The sequence below is a fragment of the Histomonas meleagridis genome (assembly GCF_020186115.1).
Source record: "Histomonas meleagridis strain 2922-C6/04-10x chromosome Unknown contig_33, whole genome shotgun sequence".
Taxonomy (NCBI): Eukaryota; Parabasalia; order Tritrichomonadida; family Dientamoebidae; genus Histomonas; species Histomonas meleagridis.
This window is the reverse complement of record NW_027150870.1, coordinates 317,437-342,876: the sequence shown is the minus strand read 5'-3', so window position 1 is coordinate 342,876 and position 25,440 is coordinate 317,437. Positions and strand designations below refer to the sequence as shown.

General features: G+C 27.9%; 5 protein-coding genes across 5 annotated transcripts; 2 read left to right on the top strand and 3 right to left on the bottom strand.

Annotated features, from left to right (window-relative positions):
- Positions 1-2,654: 2,654 nt before the first annotated feature.
- GO595_005331 (aldo/keto reductase) lies at positions 2,655-2,858 on the top strand (the record flags this gene model as incomplete). Its single annotated transcript, XM_067918562.1, has 1 exon — positions 2,655-2,858. The coding sequence occupies one exon, from the start codon at positions 2,655-2,657 to the stop codon at positions 2,856-2,858; it is 204 nt and encodes a 67-aa protein (XP_067774544.1).
- Positions 2,859-2,930: 72 nt separating this feature from the next.
- On the top strand, positions 2,931-3,503 carry GO595_005330 (aldo/keto reductase; the record flags this gene model as incomplete). The annotated part of the gene is made up of 1 exon (XM_067918561.1): positions 2,931-3,503. One exon carries the CDS (start codon positions 2,931-2,933, stop codon positions 3,501-3,503), a length of 573 nt encoding a protein of 190 aa, XP_067774543.1.
- A 326-nt stretch (positions 3,504-3,829) lies between these two features.
- On the bottom strand, positions 3,830-5,743 carry GO595_005329 (ARF GAP-like zinc finger-containing protein; the record flags this gene model as incomplete). The annotated part of the gene is made up of 1 exon (XM_067918560.1): positions 3,830-5,743. One exon carries the CDS (start codon positions 5,741-5,743, stop codon positions 3,830-3,832), a length of 1,914 nt encoding a protein of 637 aa, XP_067774542.1.
- Positions 5,744-10,317: 4,574 nt separating this feature from the next.
- Positions 10,318-12,954, bottom strand: GO595_005328 (pyruvate, phosphate dikinase; the record flags this gene model as incomplete). The annotated part of the gene is made up of 1 exon (XM_067918559.1): positions 10,318-12,954. The coding sequence occupies one exon, from the start codon at positions 12,952-12,954 to the stop codon at positions 10,318-10,320; it is 2,637 nt and encodes an 878-aa protein (XP_067774541.1).
- Positions 12,955-23,517: 10,563 nt separating this feature from the next.
- GO595_005327 (uncharacterized protein) lies at positions 23,518-25,002 on the bottom strand (the record flags this gene model as incomplete). The annotated part of the gene is made up of 1 exon (XM_067918558.1): positions 23,518-25,002. One exon carries the CDS (start codon positions 25,000-25,002, stop codon positions 23,518-23,520), a length of 1,485 nt encoding a protein of 494 aa, XP_067774540.1.
- Between the last annotated feature and the right edge of the window lie 438 nt (positions 25,003-25,440).

Below are 25,440 nucleotides of genomic sequence, written 5' to 3'. Positions count from 1 at the left end.
TTTTGAGTACGATTGATTTTGAATCTGTTACATTTTTATATAAAAAAGTTGTGTTTTTGATATCAAGGTTCCTTTCTAGTTTGTACTGGTTGAAATCAAAAGATTCCATTTAGAAAAATCTTTGGTGAGAAATCTTTTTGGAATTTAAAGTCAGCATTCAAATTTCGAGTAAAGATTTGAAAAACACAACTTTTTAACAGTGTTTTAATCGTATCTATTCAGAATTATTTGAATTCTTATAATGCCTGTTTTAATGAAAATCGATTGTATGTAAAGAAATTCTGAGGTGCTTATTTTTTACTAAAAGCTATTTTGACATTCTTGCTTTAAGGAGTCTTACGATTTTCTTGTGCCCATTATCGGATGCCATTTTAATTGCTCTTGCAAACAAATTAAATAAACTCCAAATATAGAAATAAAACATAAAAAGCTCATAATCAACGACATTTTTAGCGTAAACATTTATAGTCTTTTGTTCGAGAAGTTTTTCGACAACATTAATATACCCATTTTGAGCAGCCCACATTAAAATCGAAGTACAAAAATCAAAAAAACATTAAACCACAAAATAGAACTTCACGCAAAACAAACGAACTTCAAAACAACGAAAAAAACATTTTTTGCATTTACATCAACGCCTTCTTTTGGTATCAAATATATAACAAACTCAGGGTTATTAGAAATGATTGCACACAACAAAATATCCTTTGGAATTGGAATGTTTTTAACGAAATGTTCAAAAAGATAAACATTTCCTACTTTAGCTATCATTTGAATCATTTCTTTATTAACATTCATTCCTTCTTTTTCTAAATAAGATAAAACTTCGTAATTACAATTTTGGATACATACACATCCTAATTTAGTTATATCATCAATTGGAATCTTTTTATTTTCGTACAAATAATAAAATATTTTGTTTTGATGGAATTCTATCGATGTTTCATATGCGTTTTGATAAGATGCATTATTTTCTTCTAATATTTTAATGATTTCGGAGTTTCCTCCTGCGATGGCATATATTAATGAATTTGTAATGTGACTGTTAATTAGGAATGGAATTTGGATATAAGAATAATCAATTTTAGAACCTTTCATAAGTAAATATTTAAAACATTTAACTGATGAGAAAAACGCAGCATAATTAAGTAATGTAACATTTGGATTGTTAATAAATGTACATCTTTCATAATATGATGGTATAATTCTTTGATTAAAATCGAAATTACTTTGTGATGATATTTCTTGAAGTTTTTCAATTTCATCATTTCGAATTATTTTCGAAAGTTCATTCGGATTAATTCCTTCTTTAATTAATTGTCGATGAAGTTCCCAATTATTCCTTGAAGTAATTATTTGGTTTAAAGCGTTGATTTCATGTTGCGAATAAGTTCGTCGATGTGCAAAATATTCATAGTCAAAATAAATATCAAAATTTTCATTTTCAAGAAGAAAACTTTCAGCAATTATATGTTGATCAATCATTTGCTCAATGAGGTATTTCGATTCTTGTTTATTAATATTATCAATTAAATATTGAGAAAATATTTGAATAAGATTTTGGTTTTTGAAGGTTTCTTTTGTTTCAAGTATTTGAATGAATTTGAAACAGATGTTTGCTTCAAGTTTGCGTGAGACAAATCCTTTGTATATGATTTGACTGATTATAAGATTAAATGTATCAGGAAATGATTTATCAAAGAGATCAATGATAGACTGAATGACAAATTCAACGTTTTCTTCATTAAGTGATAATACCTTTTGTTCAAGTAATAAAAGTGTTGGGTACCTACCATCAATTTCTTCAGATAAATTGTCCTTTGTTTCAGGCTCTTCAATTTCTTGATCAAATGAGTTCTGAATACGACTTGTGAGGTACTTGATAATTGATATTAATATATGGAATAGTTGTGCACCTTGAAGTTGCTGTTCTTTAAAATCATAAATATCATTTGTCAAATCAAGAAATGCATTGATTTTGGTTTGGAGTTCTCCAAAAATAATATCTTGGTTTTCTTCGTTACTTAAATTATTTTTTTCTAACTCATTTATTAGTTTTGCCAATTCAATAAATTCTTGAGAATTTTCGTATTTTGCGAAGTTAATCATTAAATTATAGAAAAAATACTCACAAGTTAATTCATTTATTCAATTATATTTATCACGGGCACTCCTTGCATAGGAAAATCAAAAGGGACTCTAGCTCACCTGGGAGAGCACACGACTGAAGATCGTGAGGTACGTGGTTCGAGTCCGCGGAGTCCCATTTTTTTGATTTTTTTCTTGCATTCACATTTTTTTGACTTTATTTTATAGAAATTCATCATTAAATTATTTCTACATAATACAAAACATGTTAATTTGTTGTCTTAAGAAATTTAGAAATTATAAATTATTGAGCAATAACACCAAATTCTTTTTTATGTCCAAAACCATATGCTTGAGCACACATATATTTAAATTTTCATTTCATTAATTAAATTGTTAATATTTAATAAATGATTTCCTTTTTCTAGATTCTACTTTGGAATGAGAGTTGATGTCCAACAAAACGCCTGCCGAAGAATTAACGGTTTCCATTTTCTGTAGCATACGATAAAAATTGAGAAGGAAACCCCAAAAAAATTTGAGACCAGTTATTTCATTTCATTTTCATGCAAAACATTACTTTAAGCAATGGTGTTGTAATGCCACTCGAAGGCTTTGGCGTCTATCAAGTTCCTGATGGTGAAGAATGCAAACAAGCAGTGCTCAATGCAATAAAAGCTGGATATAGACTAATTGATACGGCTGCAGCTTATTTCAATGAAGAAGCTGTTGGAGCTGCTATCAAAGAATCTGGAGTTCCAAGGGAATAACTTTTCATTGTTACAAAACTTTGGATTCAAGACGCAGGATATGAAAACGCAAAGAAAGCCTTTGAAACATCCATGAAGAAGTTAGGCCTTGACTATCTCGATCTCTATTTGATCCATCAACCATATGGTGATTACTATGGTTCATGGCGTGCAATGGAAGAATTATATGAAGCCAAGAAAATTCGTGCAATTGGTGTTTCAAACTTCTATAGCGACCGCCTTCTTGACCTCTGTCTTAATGTTAAGATTGTTCCACATGTTAATCAAATTGAAGTTCATCCATTCTATCATCAAATTGAAGCCATCAAGCTCATGAATGAATATAAGATTCATGTTATGGCATGGGCACCTCTTGCTGAAGGTAAGTTTGGAATCTTCCAAAATGAAACACTTAAGAAGATTGCTGATGCACATGGCAAATCAATTGCTCAAGTCGCACTAAGATGGAACACACAACGTGACGTTTGTGTAATTCCAAAGTCGGTTCGTAACGAACGTATCATTGAAAATTTGAACATTTGGGATTTCAAGTTAACTGATGAAGAAATGAATGAAATTGCTAAATTAGATAAAGGACATAGTGAAATTTGCAATCATTATGACCCAGAATTCACAAAGATGCTCAACAGTTGGAAAATTCATTAAAATAATTTTTTTAATACTAAATTATAACATTTTATGATGAGATCAGATTTAAGGAATGAGAATATTTACTGTTTTCTAGAAGCTATTATTTGTTTATTATAATATTTTATAAACATTAAAAAAACAGGAGGGCAATTGGTCTAGTGGAATGATTCACGCTTAGGGTGCGTGAGGTCCCGGGTTCAATTCCCGGATTGCCCCTTTTTTTATATTTTTTTTTACATTTTCACTTTTGGTTTTGTTCGATAAAAAGACTACTCACAAAAACCCAAAACAAAAAATTAAATTCACCAAATTTATTTTAAATTTGTTTCCGAGTAACTAACTTAGCTATTTTTTTGAGCTTGAATTGACTCAGCCAACGAAGCCGCCACAATGATATTTTCGTTAGTTGCCACTATTTCCTTTAAGTCCTCCTTTCCTTGAGGCGCAAACTTTGTGGTCCTTGGCGCGTAAACTCTCATTTTCGGTGTTGTTGCCGCCTTGTCCAACAATAATTTGTTCATCTCCTCATCGTTGATTATTAGCACAAGTGTGAACAGATCTATACCCGCTTTGTCAGGCTGAGCGCCGAAATCAATCAAAAATTTGACAACTTCGACATTTCGATAAAATACTGCATAGCATAATGGAGTCCAACCATTTAGGTCTTGCACGTCTAAAAATGCTGAACAAGATGCAGCAATTGCTACTAAAAGAGGATCTCCTTTAGCGCATGCAGCATGTAATGGTTTGACGGAATCAAATTGTTCATCGGTTTTACCAAAGTTGAGGGCATGGAACAGAGAGCGATGGTCGTTATTGAGGATTGCTTCGAACGGATCTGGAATTGGCGCTTTAGTAGCCCATTCTTTTTGTTGATATTTTCGTGTAATATATATGGAACGTAATTGGTCATTCATGCGTGGCGACACTTCCATGTCGCAAGGCCGTTCTAGTAACAATTTATTGGCAGCTGAATTGGTCATTTCGGTTAACATATTTTGCAAGAAAGGATGCATCTTATCTAACATCAAAGAACGTACTTTAGATGTTTTTGTTGATAGTTGGCGATGTGTTCCACAACATTTTAGACACAATGAAACACACCAATTAAGTGAACACCATTGTGCATCAGTTGAACCACAATCTGCACAACATTGCCGTTGTGACCCTGTGTCTTTAGAATCTCCAATTAAGAGTTTATTGTTATGTTCGGTAAATATTGAAATCCATTCGTCCATATCAAATTTGGAAATTGCTTCAAGTTGAATCGTTAGTTGTGGGCTTTGAACTTTAAAACAGAACCTACGCTTCTTCTTTGGAACAGGTACAGCTGTAACAATGGAAAGTTGATACGATTGATCCTTGCGACCGTTTGTCGGATCATAAATTGAAAGAAGTCCATCGTTAAAAGTGACATGCTTACGGGTCCAATTAGTAACAAGTTTATGGGAACGAATCCACATCACGCTAGATGCATGAATAAGGTTAGTTGTAGGTGATATAATACCATCACGACAATCCCAAGATTGAACAGCATATTGATATGAAGGATTTTTTGTACCATGTAAAGTGTTGATCTCTTTAAGATAGCTTTTAAGAACAGGTTCGTTACTTTCTATGTAGGTTGATACGTTGTAAATTTCACCTTCATTCTGGGTTATGAAATTTTTGAGTGTACTCGCAAAGTAACTAATAAAGTGAGCAATAGTGATAATGATGGATGGTATTGTGTTTTCTTCAGAGCTGTGGAGTTTTTGGCACATCTCATAAAATACTTCAGCACGACGAATCATGGATTTTTTAAGTGCAAGCTCAGTGGCACTGGTTACTTCTGGTTTCGTTTTTGGTGTTAAATTTCCATAATCTTCAATAACTTTTTGATATTCAGAATTGACTTTAACAAATTCATTCTTTAAATTAGAAAGCTCTGGAAGCACAACTTCCTTTTGAGCAGATAAATGCATTTGACATTGAGCCATAACGTTTGTTCCACAACTTTGAAGAAAAGATCCTAAAGTTGAAAACAGAGCAGTAAAATTCTTATTTATATTTAATCCTTCACAACTCTTTTCCAAAAGTGTTATATCATCTTTGATACCACTTAAATGTCCTGATATTTGCTTTAATGATGTGTCAATCCTATTTAAAACTGGAATAAGTTCTACTTGTTTCTTAACACGCTGAAGCACATCTTGTTCGAGAAACGGAGAAGGATCAAAGTATTGGAAATAGTCGTTTTGTTTTGCTTCTTTCATTTAAAAAACAGTACGAATATAACGATATGCATAATTTTGCATGGTTTACATTTATTTTGATACAATTTTGAAAGCACCAGAATTTTGGGATTTCGAAAATGATTTTCAGAGACACTTTTGGAAAAATTTTTCTTGATCCAAGACAGAAGTGATCTTGCTTTAAGATAAAAAATACAAATGAAAAGATTTATAATCCCATATTAAGGTATTATTTTAAATAGAAATTATATTCAAATATTTTCCTTGTATTACAAAATATTTTTGTTTTTTTAGTTTTGTGAAAAAGTGAATTAACCGGCGTCATTTTGTTCTCGTTATTTGAATTCAAAAAATTCTGTATAACATCCTGACAACTTACCTTTTCTGCAATATGACTGTAATCAAAGAATTTTTAGCTTTTTTATAATATAAATTTAAAGCAATTACAGATTATGCAATTTAGTAAATTCTTGAAGTTAACTTTTGAGAAATCCATAGGATTCATATTTTCACATAACTATTTTAAAATCAGATTAAAAACTTAATAAAATTAATTGCAAATCTTGAATTTGATCATAATTTCAAACGTCAAAACTTTTTAGGTTATTTACTAAAAATAAAAAAAAAATTATTTATAAATTCTATGATATTTTGTGTCAATATTATAAAATTATAAAGTTGGAATATAATTTTTACATCTACGATTTAAACAAGTGTGGTCATAAAGGAAAACGCTAACAAAGCAGTTAAGTGAATGAAAACCAATTCAAAACAAGCACAAAAATTATTTTGATGTCTAAAAGAAGGGCACAAGCGAATTTCATAACCTTGTAAAAATTATCAAAGCTTCAATAAAAATATAAATAAATATCACATACGAGTATTTAATTTATTATTTAATTTATGAATTTTATGAGAAAATTTTAAGAATTGAAAGATTTGAGTGTAAGGAAAAAACTCACAATAAATCAATATTATCCTTAATAAAATCAAACTAATTTTTTTATATAAGTGCTTTAGTAAATACAACTTTATATTTTTTTTAAATGGCAATCGCAAATTTATTGATTTTTTTTAAGAATTAAATGATGTTCCATTAAAGAGACATTAATTAATATTTTAAATTTATATAGGTTTCATAAAAATTCTTTGGTACATTTTAGAGAATTTTCCTAAATAAGCAAAAACAAATGTAAATTGAAATTTATTTTAACACCATCAAAACACTATTAAAGTCACAAAGTATAATCTTATATTCAATCTCTTTATGTTTTATGAATAATACACTGTAACTTTTTTTTGGCAGTACCTTATTACGTCATCAAACACAGCAAGGAGTTCTTCTTTGACGTATTGATCTTGAATTGATTGAACACCGTTCACCAATAAAAGAAATTCGGGATAGTCCAGTGCGTCCAGTTTATCACCTAAACGATAGGTCATAAAACCTAACAACATCAAAGTCAGGTAATGAAAGAACTTCTCATTTTATACAATCAAAAAAACACTGTACATGTTCAGCGGCAAGGGATGGCTTCTCGAAATTTATTTGTAGATCTGATTGATTGTGGATCATTCCAAAACAAACCCCACACACAACAATTTGGATTTCATTCACAAGTCGACCTACCTAAGATTTAATTCAAACAAGACAATTCCTAATAAAAAACAAATAAATCTATTAATAATATTTATTTAATTAGAATATCGAATTCATAAATCTGTTTGCGAACTTGGTGGATCCCTCAACTTTCTGCAAAAAGTTACCTAAAGACTTAAATACAGAAGCAGTAGGCGAAATAATTTTTTCTGTTTTTGTGACGGCCTTTGTTGCAAGTCTGTCTGCAAAATCAAAACTTTTTACAATACAATTTTTAAATGAGTCAATTGTGTTATAATTTTCTTTTTGTGAGAAATCCATTTTTTTATAAGGCGTTTCAGTGTCAACTTTATTACTTTGCAAACTTATTTCACTTGATGTTTCTGCACTGACAATTTGTAAATCACTATTGATTGGATATTTGTCAATTCTTTCATCACTCCTTCCGTCCCAGTTGTCTGTGCATAAATTATTTTCTTGCGTTGTGGAAGTTTGGCTGAATGGATTGGGTTCAACCTCATTTGGATGAAAACTTGAAGAGCTTTCAATTGATTTGCTTGTGATTGAATTATTGGGATAGTTATTTTGTAATGACATTTATAATATGATCAGAATCACCGGAACTGGCATTTGGGTTGGGGCGATGTGTTTGGATTAAAAAAGTTGATAGAAATTCGGTTAATCACCGTAAAAATTTAATTAAATTTGACCGGGTTTTAAACGGTCACTTACTTTTGACAAGAAATCTTCAAAATCAATGCAATAAATCCTTCTATTTGATATTATATCATAAAGATTAAGCTTAATCGTTTTGATATTGCCAGTGTTTGCTTCAAGAGATATTTTATATCGAACTTGTTTGGTATATATATAACTTAGTTATCAAACAATAAATTTTGAATATTTTACAACGATGAACATCAGAGAAAAATACGATAACAATACAATTTTAAGAAAATTTTCAATGGTTTGACTTTACAAACCATATTTAATTTTTTTTTTTTGGCTTTTTGTCAAGTTCTTTCAAGCCAGAAACCCACCAACCTTGTACCTACTGAAGATTTCCAAAAAGAGCTCTTGATGAACAATTGGTACAAATGCAGGCTTGAAATCAGACATCACATGGAGTAGATTGGAATAATATTCCAGCACTTCAACAAGGATACTCAGGGACTGGTGTTCATATTAATTTTGTTGGTTTAATGTTAATCATGAAAAATTCAAAGATCATGTATTAATAGAGTATAATAGAAATTTATTTACCAATAACAACAACGTTTTTTTTACACCTCAAGAGCGTGGAGAAGCTGTTATTGGTATTGTTGCAGCAGCTAATGCAAATACAGGCATGATGGGAATCGCTTATAATGCGAGTATTTCATGTACTGTTAGTATTTGTGATGATCTGCCAGAAGGCGATTTTAATAATTTTTACAATAGGGTTTGTGAGATCGCTGAAAATTTTCCTTCAACCATTTACAAGTGAATCCACACATTCAACATATCAATACAGTGAAGGAACTCCGATTGGTCTTGATACAATTGTTCTTCAAGGACGTCATGTTCTTGGTTCCATTAATATTGAATGGAGGACAAAAAGGAACCAATTCCCATATTGCTGGTGTTGACTCATCTGCTCTTTCCTACGATGCCATATTTGTTAGTTCATCAAATGTTTGTGGATATTGCATATTATTCAGAAGATTCATCAAACATTCTTGTCAATACAATTTCCACTGGCCAATCATCCAACCAAGGAACTGATGGTAGAATTCCCAAAGTCATTACTGTATCCTCAGAATGAAGGATTTACTGATGTTACAGTTTTATTTGTATCATGTTCTGCTTTAGCTAATTTGAAACTTACATATCGTGATGTACAATTAATTCTTGATAAAACGTCAACATTTACTGATTCATATCATCCTAAATGGATTACTAATGCAGTTGGTTATTAATGATCCGACGTTTGGATTTGGAAGAGCTGATGCTGAACGTCCAGTTAATGTTAGTAAGTTTGTTAAAATTATAGAGAAAATCATGTTAAATAATGAGTTTTATTTACCAATGGACAAAATCCGGAAATTAATTATACATTTGATTATCAATAGTTGACACATTTTATGGAATATGTTTCTATTACATTTACACTTAAAAGAAATCATGCGCAAGGAATTGTTGTGCATATGATATCACCTTCAGGAAGAATAGCAGTAACGCATCCATTATTACTTAATCAAGCAATAATACTTATCACCAATGGAACAATATTTTTAGCATCAACGCGAGCATTTTTTAGGTGAAAATCCAAATGGTAAATGGACGATTATGTTCCATAGAGATGGACTTATAGAAAATGATTATATTAATTTTAAGAATTTTACAATTGTTGGACTAAAAGTTGATAATTTCCTGATTGTCCACGTGGAGAAGCAAATGATTTAGAAAAAAGATTTAAGATAACACCCGGGTATAGTACTGAAATGGATTATAAAATTGATATTGCAAAACCTTTAATGGTTTCTATTATTACTGTAATTCATGGATATGAAGAAGGATTTAATAATATTTTAACATTTGCTGTAGAGAACAACGGAAGTATAACTAAGGTGTATTTGATTTCCCATTTAATGAGAAATTTTTCACTTAGAACATTCCCAACATTTAAGGACGGACAAGAATTCTCATCCATTGGTAGAAATGATGCGCATTCGATAAGTTTTATACATAACTTTACCGTTATTAATAAGGAAAAATGAGAATTTTCAAAAAATTTAATATTAATCAAATTCGCAAATATGTTTTTGGGCTGAAGATATGTTAAAATTTCTGTATGCCGACAAACTATAAAAATTTAAATTTTTATGATTTATTTCAGTTTTTGTTGTCCGTCCACACATTTTACACTGCAGTCCATTCAAAGTAATGCTAAATTACACAATAATACAAAACATTTGGTAAAGTTTTTGTTTATTTGCACTTACTAATAATATGCTTAAGCGCGGTTGTTGATTGCGGCTTGAGCAGCAGCAAGTCTTGCGATTGGAACACGGAATGGAGAGCATGAGACATAATCCAATCCAATCTTATAGCAATATTCGACTGATGAAGGATCACCTCCGTGTTCACCACAGATACCGATGTGTAACTTCGGGTTAGCAGCCTTTCCAAGTTTGATTGACATTTCCATTAATTTACCGACACCCTTTTGATCTAATTTAGCGAATGGATCATTTTCGAAGATTTTAGCATCATAGTAAGCGTCAAGGAATTTACCGGCATCATCTCTAGAGAATCCATAAGTCATTTGTGTTAAGTCGTTAGTACCGAAGCAGAAGAAGTCGGCTTCCTTAGCAATTTCGTCTGCAGTAAGTGCAGCACGTGGAATTTCAATCATTGTACCAACTTCATACTTAAGTGGAATTCCGGCAGCTTGAATTTCGGCATCAGCTGTAGCAACAACAACTTTCTTAACAAATGCAAGTTCTTTGTTATCACCAACTAATGGAATCATAATTTCTGGACACATGTTCCAGTCTGGATGTTTCTTAGCTACATTGATTGCTGCGCGGATAACTGCTTTGGTTTGCATCTTAGCAATTTCGGGATATGTAACTGCTAAACGACAGCCTCTATGTCCCATCATTGGGTTGAATTCATGTAATGCGTCAATGATTTCTTTGATTGTTTCAACACTTTTACCTTGTGATTCAGCTAATTTCTTAATATCGGCTTCTTCTGTTGGTACAAACTCATGTAATGGTGGATCCAAGAAACGAATTGTAACTGGATAACCTTCAAGTGCTTCATAAATTTCTTCAAAGTCACTTTGTTGATGTGGCAAAATCTTTTCAAGTGCCTTTTCTCTTTCTTCAACTGTTTCGGAACAAATCATTTCACGGAATGCATCAATACGATTACCACTGAAGAACATATGTTCGGTACGGCAAAGACCAATACCTTCAGCACCAAGTTCACGTGCTTTCTTAGCATCACGTGGTGTATCAGCATTAGTACGTACTTTCATGGTCCTGTACTTATCAGCCCATGACATTAATCTTTGGAATTCACCAGCAATTTTGGCATCTTCTGTTGGAATAATGCCATCATAAATGCAACCTGTTGATCCATCAATAGAAATGGAGTCACCTTCATGATATTCTTTGCCGCTAAGTGTGAACTTCTTTTCGGCTTCATTCATCTTAATGTCACCACAACCAGAGACACAGCATTTGCCCATACCACGTGCAACAACAGCTGCGTGGCTTGTCATACCTCCACGAACTGTTAAGATACCTTGTGCACTCTTCATACCTTCGATATCTTCTGGTGATGTTTCAAGTCTAACTAAGATGACCTTTTCGCCTTTTCCAGCCCATTTCTTTGCATCTTCTGCGCTGAAGACAATTTTACCAGATGCTGCGCCTGGTGATGCACCAAGTGCTTTACCAATTGGCTTAGCTGATGCAATTGCTTTGGCATCAAATTGTGGATGTAATAATGTATCAAGGTTACGTGGATCAATCATTGCAACAGCCTTTTCTTCTGTGATCTTTCCTTCATCAACTAAGTCACATGCAATCTTAAGTGCTGCCTTGGCTGTTCTCTTACCGTTACGTGTTTGGAGCATGTAAAGTTTCTTCTCTTCAATTGTGAATTCCATATCTTGCATATCATGATAATGGTTTTCAAGAATGGAGCAAATCTTTGTGAATTGTTCATATACTTCTGGCATTTGTTGCTTAAGTTGTTCAATCTTTTGTGGTGTGCGGATACCTGCAACAACATCTTCACCTTGTGCATTAAGAAGATATTCACCCATAAGATGCTTTTCACCAGTGGCTGGATCACGTGTAAAGGCAACACCAGTACCAGAGGTTTCGCCCATGTTACCAAAGGCCATCATTTGAACATTAACAGCTGTACCCCATGAATATGGAATATCGTTATCACGACGATAAACGTTGGCACGTGGATTATCCCAGGAACGGAAAACTGCTTTGATAGCTTCCATAAGTTGTTCCTTTGGATCTGTTGGGAAATCAACTCCAAGTTTTGACTTGTATTCGGCCTTGAATTGGTTGGCTAATTCTTTAAGGTCATTAGCATCAAGTTCAACATCTTGTGTAACACCCTTCTTTTCTTTCATTTGATCGATTAATTCTTCGAAATACTTCTTGCCAACTTCCATAACAACATCAGAGAACATTTGGATGAACCTGCGGTATGAATCCCAAGCCCAACGTGGATTTCCAGACTTTTCAGCAAGAACATTGACAACATCTTCGTTAAGACCAAGGTTAAGGATAGTGTCCATCATGCCTGGCATGGATGCTCTAGCACCAGAACGAACAGAAACAAGAAGTGGATTTTCTTTATCTCCGAATTTCTTGCCGGTGATTTCTTCCATCTTGACAATTGCTTTCATGATTTGATCCATGATTTCATCATTGATCTTCTTTCCATCTTCGTAGTACTTTGTGCATGCTTCAGTTGTGATTGTAAATCCTTGTGGAACTGGAAGGCCAAGATTTGTCATTTCAGCTAGACCAGCTCCCTTTCCTCCAAGAAGATTTCTCATTCCGGCATTTCCTTCAGTGAACATGTAGACCCATTTTGTTGGTGTACTCATTTCCAAAAAAATAGTCACTTGACATGGCCAAGGGTAAGCGGTTATAAAACAATGAAATATTCAATATTTTGGTAGGTATTCAATAATTTGAGAAAAGGATATTCAACCCTATCTCTAATTGAATAGTTTACTCTATCTAAAAAAACGATGATTCTGAATAAAACTTCCCCCTAGTCATCGGCTTTTTCAGACGTGTCGAACACTTAACATTTTCCACACATCTTGTCACAATTCATAAACTATTGATTTTTAGGAAAAGTCTTGATTTAAACTTCAGCGGTGACACCAAACAACCTATCAAAATACTATCTCTGTGCTAAACAACAACGAAATATTACCAGGAAACGCAAAACTTCAAAAAGAAAGGAAATTTGAATACAATAAATTTGTAATTTTCAAGTAAGTTAGTAAGGTAAACTTTCGTGTGAGTTGCTTAAATGAAAGTTCATCAAAACCTTGCTTCATTATTCAATTGTGAACGGAATAATGAAATCTTTTCGTTTGGAATATTCACCCAAATATAACCAATTCAAAAAGTTCCAACTTTTCAATGCGGTGAACGTTATTCACCAGAAAAAAGGAGCTTAAGTTAAATAATTAATTTTAATCATAAAATGATCTTAACAAGTTCCTTAAAAGCATGTTTTCACTTTCAAAAATACTTGAATGAAGTATGTTTTTAATGTTGTGAAGAAATTACAAATTTGTAAAGATTAAATGAATTAAAATTTTATAGGAAACCATACAAATGGCCCATAAAGAGCCAAAAATAGGCAAAAATATGATAAATGTAAAACACCACATATTATCATATGAATTATTATTTAAAAGATAACGTTCTATCGAGTCAAAAATTATTGTTGCTACATCGCTGCCTTATGATTTCAAATGTTAAGCAAATCAGATCTCAAACAAAAAAACACAATTTTTATACAATCAAAAAAAATTAAGCCAATTTAATCATCTTATAATTTTTGAATCTTTCGATTTCGAGATGTTGAGGAAAAACCAAATTTGAAATATTTCTTTTTAAGATTTTGGGTTCTTAACCCAGAGGTGTAAATAATCGGATTTCCATACAAAAAGTTCGTAATCGCTCATTTCAATTAACGAACTCACAGCATTTGCAAAAATCACTTTTTCTCGGTCATTTTATATATAAAATATAGTGAACTCCTTAGAAATCCTATTTAAGAAGCCATTAGTAAACATTCCTAAATATTTTTAATATCTAAAATTTTGTAAGTCAATTTGCTGTCAGGTTCTTCTTCAGATACAGCGTTGTACCCTTCGCACTTTTGAAAGGTTTATCCAGCAACTTTTCAACGTACACCACTTTTTCCATAAAGATGGATGATTCATCAAGCATCAGCTCGACAGAAACAGATTTAACCGATTACGGACCGAAGATCAACAGCTTTGGTGAGTGTTTTGAAAACCCAGATGAAAGAGAAGAAGAAGAAGAAATTGGTGATCATAAATTTCATGGAACAAAGCCAAAGAAAAAGCATACGCATCCATTAGTATTGATCATTATGATAGATCTTCTAATTCCTCTTATGCTTATTCTCTCTGCAATGTCATGCATGTCAATTATTGGAATGGTATTTGTAATTTTATTATATATTCATGTTTTAGTGTCCAATAGAATCAAAGATAGCTTTTCTCCCAGTAGGATATGCCTTATAATTGATTTTGTTTTTAATTTATGTGTATTCGTATTTGCCATCATTTCATATACAACTAATTTACATGACATTGAAGCATTAAGACTTTTAGGGCTTGACTTTAATAACATTATTTCCAAGTCGCCAATTTTCACATTAGTCACTTCACTTATTGCGATGATATGTCAAATCATATCTCTATCAGTTATAAGTATCACTTCAGTCCATCAGCTTGTCAAAGCGCGGAATCGTATATTCCATTCATTTGCATTTCAATTTATTGTTGAGCTTTTATGGGCTGTCTGTAATGCATTTAATGCCGCATCAAACTTTTCATATTTATATATACCAATTTTAATATATTTTGTTTATTCTAATATCTCATTATCATGTACAGGTAAGACTTATTTACCCGTTTTTATCGTATATATCATTATGTTATATTCATTGTTTTTCGGTCTATTCCAAATTTATATGGTATCATACATCGGTGAAAAGTATAATCCAGGGCCAGAATTACGCTTTGTAGATATGGCACCAGAAAGTGTAACAGCACTTAATGTTGTAGTCACAGTATTATTTGCATATTTCTCTGTCCAACAAATGAGTGCACCAGGATTTGATGTTGGTAAACAACGAGCGATTCCAACGCATTTAATTACGTTTGGTAATGTTTTATTATTATTATCATTTTTATTAACATTAATCTTTGTTATAGCATATCCAAATTATTTAACAATATCATTAATATTTATTATATTTATCTCTTCATATACACGCTTTGAAACATTTAAACAAATTTATTTCCCATTATTAACAATTGTATTTTTGATTGTATTTATTGTAATGTTATTAACATCTTATGGAATTATTGGTGAACCAGAAAATGATGGAACTGAACGATTCCATTCATTTTTACATTTGTTTGGATTATTCAGATATAAAAATGATTTCGCATTTGGATGTTGTGGATTTTATTTAATTTTCTTCTTTGGACAAATTGGACGTATAGTACATTCTAATGCTATAGTTTCGACTAAACATAAATTATCACGAATTCGTACTAAAGCAATTGAAACGGTGAAATTAATTAAACATTATTTATATTTAGGCGCATATTATTTATCATTATTAGCCATTAATTTAATTGGTATAATGATTGGTTATTATAAAAATCGTAAAGCATTTAGTATATTAGCAGTAATCTTTATGTTAATAGTACTTTTATCTATATATTATAATTGGGTATTTCATATCATTAAAATTATATCGATATTAATGTTAGCATTTGGAGCATTTTATAAGACAACAATGATTGAAGAATGTAAAGGATATGAAAATGATTGTTTATTATATGGTAAATGGGCTGATTATGATGTAATGATATCATCAGGTTTAATTCCACCATATAATGAATCATTATTACAATATAGTTGGGGTTTAATAGTAATCTTTGTATTATCTGTCTTTTTATCTAAAGATAAGAAGACAATTAAAAAACATTTACCACCATTTGTTACATCTATTATTTATTTAGTTATAGCTATTTTACACTTTTTATATTTGTTTTTATATGATACTAATATCTTTTCAATATTATTCTTAATTGTAGGTGTTATTATGTTAACATCACAATACTTACAAAACGTTGGATTTATGATCTTTGCATGTTTTGTATCATGTGTAGCAGTGGAATTTCAATTATGTGTAATGTTATTAACACATTTTGATGAACCTCGTAACTTTATGGCTTCAAATATTCCTAATTCTATTATAAATGCATCAGTAATATATGAACCTAATTTTGAAATTGCTTTATTAGCATTAATATTATTCTTATCTACAATTACATTTAATTCTACTGGTAAAGGTCAATATAACTTTTATATTAAATGTATCTTAAATGAGTTCATTAAGATCTTACGAGATTTCTTCTTTTATTTATGTTGGATCTTCTTCTTTACATTTAGTGTAATTAATAATAATCCTTCATTCATTAAATTCATTATTATGGTCTTCTTTTCATTTGGTCGTTGGTCATCAAAAGTATTTTATAAGATTCGAATACCATTTTTAATATTTAATATATTATATTTAATTGTACAATATGTATTTCATTTATTTGATTTAGATAATGAAAACTTAGAGAATTATAATATATATAAATATATTGGTTTATATTTCTCTGCACCTGGTAAACCTACACATGCACAACGTAATCGATCAATAGTATTACAAGTTATAGTTATGTTTTTAGGTATATTAAATATTAGACCTCATGAAGATATTCAAGTTTATCCTAAATTCGAAAAGTTACCAACAACTCGAATATATAATGCAATTTGTGCTATGTTACATCATTGGTTACCATTTTTAGTTCAAGTTAGTTTATGTGTATCAGCAGTATATAATCCATCAATTTTTGGTTGGTTATCATTTGTTGTTATGATATTTGTTAACTTTAAACCTCAAAAACTTAAAAGTATTTCATGTGTAGTTACATGTTTATTTAATATTTGTTTTATAATTCAATATTTATTATATTTAGGTTTCCCTAATGATTTATTTAAAACTACATTTAATGTAATGGATTATGTATCTAATGATCCAGATACTCAAGAAAGAGTACGAAATTGGTTGAAATGGGCAGGACTTTATGATGTCCAATTATTAGCATTAGTAACAAATTGTATTTCTTCATTTATGTTTACGTTTTATATGACATTTTGTGATTTAAGTGTTGATTATACTAAACGTTATGAAGAATTACCTAAATTAATTAAATTCCTTGTGAAAGTTATTACAAAATATAATTATGAAATACTTATCACAATAATATTATTAATGTCTTCACAACAATATACAATTGATTCATTCTTATTTTTCATATTAACAGCAATTTTATTTGTTTATACTTTATTATATGATTATCCTCGAGAAAAATCATTGAAATTAATGTTCATTGCAACTTTCGTAGTCATTGGTTTAAGATCTTTAAGTTTAATGCCAATTTTCACTGAGGATTCAATAGGTTCATGGGTTAAAAAAGCATTTGATATGCCATTCTTAAATGGTACAAGTTCACATAATGATATTTATTGGATCTTTGTATATGTACTTGAAAGACTTTGTATTCATATATTAGAATGTGATCTTTATGCTGAAGTTAATGAAGAAAACATTAAAAGACAAGCATTTCGATTTATTAGGTCGAAACAACTTAAAATTATTGAAGAATTAGATAAACAAATCTTAGATAAACGAAGAGCAATTGAAATAGAACAAATTAATTCATTAGAACATAATAATGATAATAATAATAATAATAACGAAGAAAATATTTCATTTTTAAATAAAGTTGAAAAAATGAATAATATTAATAATGAAATTGAAGATACAGAAGAAGTTAAATGGTATCAAAAAGTATTATATTTCTTTATAGATGGAATTATTAATTTATTATCGAAATCTTTACCTGTTAATTCTGAAGCAGGTATTAATATGTTAACATTAAAATCAATAACTGATATCTTAGAGAAAATGAATGATTCATTTGATAATAAAGTGAATTATGAACCCACGAAAGAAGAAAAAGAATTTATAATGAATTTACCTCCTTCAATTAAATATAAATATCAATCATTAACAGATTTAACTGATTTAATAATATTTAATCCTAAACAACGTTATCATTTATTAATTCGAGAAATCTTAAACTTTATTCGTATGTTTAAGACTCCATTTTTATTATTAATGATATTAATTTATGTATATTTACGACCTTATATCTTTTCATTATTAATATCATTATTCTTTTGTTGTGTAATGTTACCATTAACTTCACGAAATTCAATACAATTATATCGAACATTTTTAATATTAGTTATAGTAATGTTAGGATTTTGTGCATTTTCTAGAATATCATTAATAAGAGATGAATTAATTAAAGCCGAAAACTCAGTTACTGTATTACAAATGTCAATTTCCGTGATTAATTTATTTGGTTTAGATCCAAATAGTTCAGCAGCGCCAGAAATTATATTATTTTTAGGTGTAGTATATTATATTGTTAATGAATTATCATATTGTGAAATCTTTCCATCGAATTATTATTATTATAAATTTAAAGCAATGTTAAATGAATTTCCAAATAATTATTGTTATGGTTTATATAAAGATCCCGAGAATGAATTAAAGTTAAATGAAGAACCTAAAACATTTATAGAAGAAATTAAATCAACTATAGGATCAATTGGATTAATTGAAACTTCTCATCATGTAATAATATTAATATTAGATGTAATTTCATTTATTATATTATTATTTGCATGGTCAACTTGGAGTCAACAATCTACAAGTTCAAATGTATTAAATTCTGGTGGAATTGTTGAAATTGATGCGATTTGTGTATTAGTATTATTAATTCAAGTATTATTTTCAGTATTTATTTATTATTGTTCATCAACTAATCATTATTTCTTAATGTATTTTAGTAATTTAATATGGTATATATATACATTTTGTATGACTTATTTCTATATTCCAACATGTAATCGATTAACATTTTCATCATTACAATTTTATTTCTTTTTACGATTCTTTACACATATGATAATAGCTAATAAATGTTATACTGGTAAAACTATAAAATCATTTAAATATCCAAACTTTGTTAAAGATTGGAGAAGTATTATCATCATGAACAAATTCACACGTGTATGTCCATTCATCTTTGAACTTCAAACAATATTAATATGGATGTCACAAAAGACATATGTAAATCTTTTAGACTTTTTCATTGTTCGAGATATTAGTCAACAACTTGAAGTATTAATAGCACAACAATCTGATCCTAAACATGAAGAAAAGAAACAAAAAGAATCAAATCGTTATTTAATATCAATAATTTTATTATTATTAATATTAATTGTCATTTTCATTGCATTATTCTTCATGACTACTGATTCTAATTCGACAATTTCTAATCCACCAATTAGTGCCAAATTAGAAATTGGTATAAATTATTTACCTCCATTCTTTACAAGTTATGGAACTATTAATGAAATTACAAGTGATGAACATCAACAAATAGCAGATTCACATATTAGTTCTATAAGTTCATTAATATATTCAAGTCAATCATCAATATCATTAATTGATTTCCAAATCATTTCTTATACAAATTGGTTCCCAGATAACACCGAATTATTAACAACGATTTCAAACTTATTAAATGATGAAAATATTGAAGCATTACCATATTATAAACTTTCGTTTTATTTCGAACAACCTGCTTCAGTATCATCAGTAACTAATGTTATTTTCCAAAATTATCAAAATGTTTTAACTTATGAAGAAAAAGTTCGCTTAATATTATTATTATATGGAAGTTATAATGATGATAATTCATTACGTATTAGTTTGCCGACTGTAATGTTCATTCCTTCATCATCTGATATGTATGTAGCTAATGATTTAAATCAAAATATTAATATAACATTTAATGGTAATAATTGGTTAATGAGTTTTAATGAGGATGTTCAAAGTCCATTAAACTTCTTAAACACTGAAAATAGCTTCAGAATGATACTTTGGTCACAACCTGTAACTGGAAGTATATTAGGGGCTTTAACTTCGTCAACGACAATGTTGATTTTGATATACATAATATTCATTCTCGCAGTAGGTATTATCATAAGAAGTTACACATTGGGTAACTTGGACGATTTGTGGATACAAAGAATGGATAAGCCGCAGATGCTGTATAGAATGGTTGTGTCAATTATGGCATTCAGAAGCGCAAAGAAGTTGGAGAACGAGGAAATGATGACAAACCAACTGATAGAGACCCTGAGGTCACCAGAGAAATGCTTGGAAATAACTGCTAAAAACGAATAAATTTATTTGAGTAAAAAAATAATTTAAATAGTTTGTGAAATGTGTCACGCGTTATGCGATTTGTTGACATGGAAATCAAATATTTATACTTGCTGCTTAATCAAAATGGAGTAGATGTAGATGGTAATATGAGTTGGATTCATTATCGATAATTTGTTGGCGTTTTTGTTTGTTTTTTGAAATTGCAATTATTCTTACAGGTTACAATGGAAATTTCTTATTGAACAAAGATAATGTTAAAAGTTTGTATTTATTTTACAGTTTCATGCTATTTTTTGGATATTCGTTGTAAAATTGCTGACTTACTTGATAAAAAATTTTCAAGATGCATAGCAATAATACTAAATTATTATTTAAGATGAAAATTAAAATAATAATAATAATAATAATAATAATAATAATAATAATAATAATAATAATAATAATAATAATAATAATAATAATAATAATAATAATAATAATAATAATAATAATAATAATAATAATAATAATAATAATAATAATAATAATAATAATAATAATAATAATAATAATAATAATAATAATAATAATAATAATAATAATAATAATAATAATAATAATAATAATAATAATAATAATAATAATAATAATAATAATAATAATAATAATAATAATAATAATAATAATAATAATAATAATAATAATAATAATAATAATAATAATAATAATAATAATAATAATAATAATAATAATAATAATAATAATAATAATAATAATAATAATAATAATAATAATAATAATAATAATAATAATAATAATAATAATAATAATAATAATAATAATAATAATAATAATAATAATAATAATAATAATAATAATAATAATAATAATAATAATAATAATAATAATAATAATAATAATAATAATAATAATAATAATAATAATAATAATAATAATAATAATAATAATAATAATAATAATAATAATAATAATAATAATAATAATAATAATAATAATAATAATAATAATAATAATAATAATAATAATAATAATAATAATAATAATAATAATAATAATAATAATAATAATAATAATAATAATAATAATAATAATAATAATAATAATAATAATAATAATAATAATAATAATAATAATAATAATAATAATAATAATAATAATAATAATAATAATAATAATAATAATAATAATAATAATAATAATAATAATAATAATAATAATAATAATAATAATAATAATAATAATAATAATAATAATAATAATAATAATAATAATAATAATAATAATAATAATAATAATAATAATAATAATAATAATAATAATAATAATAATAATAATAATAATAATAATAATAATAATAATAATAATAATAATAATAATAATAATAATAATAATAATAATAATAATAATAATAATAATAATAATAATAATAATAATAATAATAATAATAATAATAATAATAATAATAATAATAATAATAATAATAATAATAATAATAATAATAATAATAATAATAATAATAATAATAATAATAATAATAATAATAATAATAATAATAATAATAATAATCATTTCATATGTTTATAAGTGATTAAACTTTGTATTTACTAATTATAATTTGTTGCATGAGCATTACGTTTATTTCCTTCACGTACTAAAATATTTCAAACATCACACATTATTACATTTAAATATTGTACCACGGAAATGGTTGAATTACTTCTTATACAAAAAAGTATTAACATTAATGCCGAAGACACTTATTTATCATGAAACTGCGCTTATGTTTGCAACTTCAAATAATTGTATTGAAATGGTTGAATTACTTCTTGCACGAGAAGGAACTGATATTAATGCAAAAAATATTTATATATTTTAGTTATAGTTTATTTTAATATGATATTCCAAAGTAATATTTGGAAATTGTTTAAAATATTTAATACAGCACTTATGAAAGTATCTTCAAATAATTATATAGAAATAGTTAAATTACTTCTTGAACAAAAAGGAATTGATATTAATTTTAAAGGTATTCATTTGTATTATTTCGAATTAATTTTCATAATTTGATATTTCGATATAATATTTGGAAATTGTTTCAAAGATTTAATACAGCACTTATAATAGCATCTACAAATAATCATATAGAAATAGTTAAATTACTTATTGAAACAAAAAGAATTGATATTAATTCTAAAAGTAATATTTATTTTAATAATTTGGTATTTCAAAATAATATTTGGAAATTATTTAAACTATTTTGGATATCACTTTTGTATGCATCAGATAAAGGTTATACTGAAATATTTAAATTGCTTATCGAAATTAAAAAAACTGATATTAATGTTCAAAATAATATTTATTTTAAATGCTTGATACTTCTTTCTAATATTTGGATTTTATTTTGATAATGTAATTTATCACTAATATTAGCATCTTCAAAAGGTTATAGAAATAGCTAAAAAACTTCTTAACAGAGGAGATATTGATATTAATACCAAAAATATTTATTTGTTTTGTTTAATATTTATTTTAATAATTTAATGCCTCAAAATAACATTTGGAATATTTTTAAATTATTTTACACAGCACTTATATCCGCATCTTTAAATGGTCATAAAGAAATAGTTAAGTTACTTCTTAGTAAAAAAAGGATTTATGTTAATATTAAAAATATTTATTTATTTTATTTAGTTAAAATGATGTTTTCATAAGTGTAAAAAAGTCACTTTTATATGAAAACTACTTTATCGTCTATTTGAAATTTCTGAGGGCAAAGGAAAACGTTCTCATGAAATATCTTTATTCAGTTGCAAGACAAAATAAACCTTCAAAATATATTATAATGTCGTGTACCAAAACGATTTTGAATTAAAACATTTCATTAATTTTCTATCTCAATATCAAATAAACAATTTTTCTAACAAATTACAAAAACAAATTTACCTTTGGAAATTTTTCGTATATTAAAATCATTTTCAATACGCTACACAGAACATTAAATTTCAATGCATTTTACTCAAAATTTTTCTTCATTTCGATCTTCTTCGGACATGTCTGATAAGTAAAGGTTATCGACTTCATACATGTCTTCCTTATCCTTGTGGGTCTTTTTCTTTACAATTACGATAACAATTATTACAATAACAATAACTACAACAACGCAAACAATGACTATTATTGATTGCGTCAAAGACAATCCTTTTTCTTCAACTTCGCTCTTCTTTTGTGCCTTCATTTTTGTAATACCTTTTTCAGCGTTACAAATCATTTCATAATAATCATCTTCATCAATTACAATTTCAGCGATTTCTTTGCATTTATCTAATGTAAATACATTTGCATTACCTTCGATAACAACGAATTCTTCTAATTTATTTTCACTATTTGGCCTTAAGATGAATTCAGTTGAATTAAATTCGAATTTTTCTCCATTTAATTTTATAATTGCATTGTTTTGATTTTGTTCGTCATCATTATATTTAATTAAAATATTACCAATAAACATCGTATCACCTTCAAAGATAACATTTGCATTTGAATTTATTTTCATTATATTAACAATTGCATCATTAATTGTTGTCATTGATTCATTATTAATATTTAATTCTTCGATAACTATTTTTTGTGTTTCTTCTTCTTCTTCTTCAGATAAAAGTTTTGATTTCTTTGCTGAAAGTGATGACTTTCCAAACATATTTAATAATTTAACATAAATATTTTTCACTGTTTCTGGTACATTAACTTTCATATCGCCTAAAACATCAAATGATTTAGTAAATGATATTTCATTTGATTTATCTTTAGGTTTAACATTAAGTTCTCCATTACCTGATACATCAATTGGTATTACATTTGAATTTGGTAAGTTTAAACCTGCGCCATTTTCATTTATAACAATTCCTAATGAGAAACCACTTGAAAATTCATTTGTTGGTAATGTAATTGTTTGTTCTGGTTTAGTTAATTCGAGAATTACTTTAGTTGTAATACCAGTGGTATCTTCAATTCCTAATGTGAATGATGTTTCTGATTTAATATGTACTTCTTCATGATCATTTGATAATGTTTCACTTTCATTATATGAATTCGATTTAAATGTAATACTTTTCTCGATAATAATTTCAGTGATTTCTTCAGTGAATGTAACATTTTTAACAATTTCATTATAAAGACTTCCGAAACGTGATAACATATTATAATCAGAATATTCAACATTTGGAATTTTGTTGATATTAATATGTTTGAATTGATCATAATTTGCTATCTTTGAACCAATAAATGATAATGTATCAACATTCATAAGTTGTGTTGTCTTTAATGATTCATAACCTAATAAATTAACACGTACATTTTCGAATTTGAGGTTTTTAATATGTTTGTTGGAAGAAATTAATGAATTAACATGTGCAAAACAATCAAATATTGTTGAACCAATTGAAGAATATATTAAATCTACAACATGCTTAAGGCCATCAAGAATAAGATAATCAAGTGCCGTCATTGGCTTTCGTAATAAAACATAAATTATTTTAACTGTTGATGGAATATTAACTAATGAAAAATCTTTGAAAGAAGAAATATAAAAATGAGTTTCATTGTTTGGTTGCATTAACTCAGGTGGTACAAATATAATATATATAACTTCTATAATTGGCGTAGGTGTTGGAGATGGAGATGGAACTCGTGTTGTTTGTGAATACGTATTTGTTAAGGAATTAGAAAATGTGTTTGTTATGGTTTCAGTTTGTTGAGATAAAGTAAATGTGCGATTTGATGTTTGTGGCGAATATGAATTTGTTAATGAATTAGAAAATGTATTTGTTAATGTTTTACTTTGTTGAGATAAAGTAAATGTGCGATTTGATGTTTGCGGCGAATATGAACTTGTTAATGAATTAGAAAATGTGTTTGTTATGGTTTCAGTTTGTTGAGATAAAGT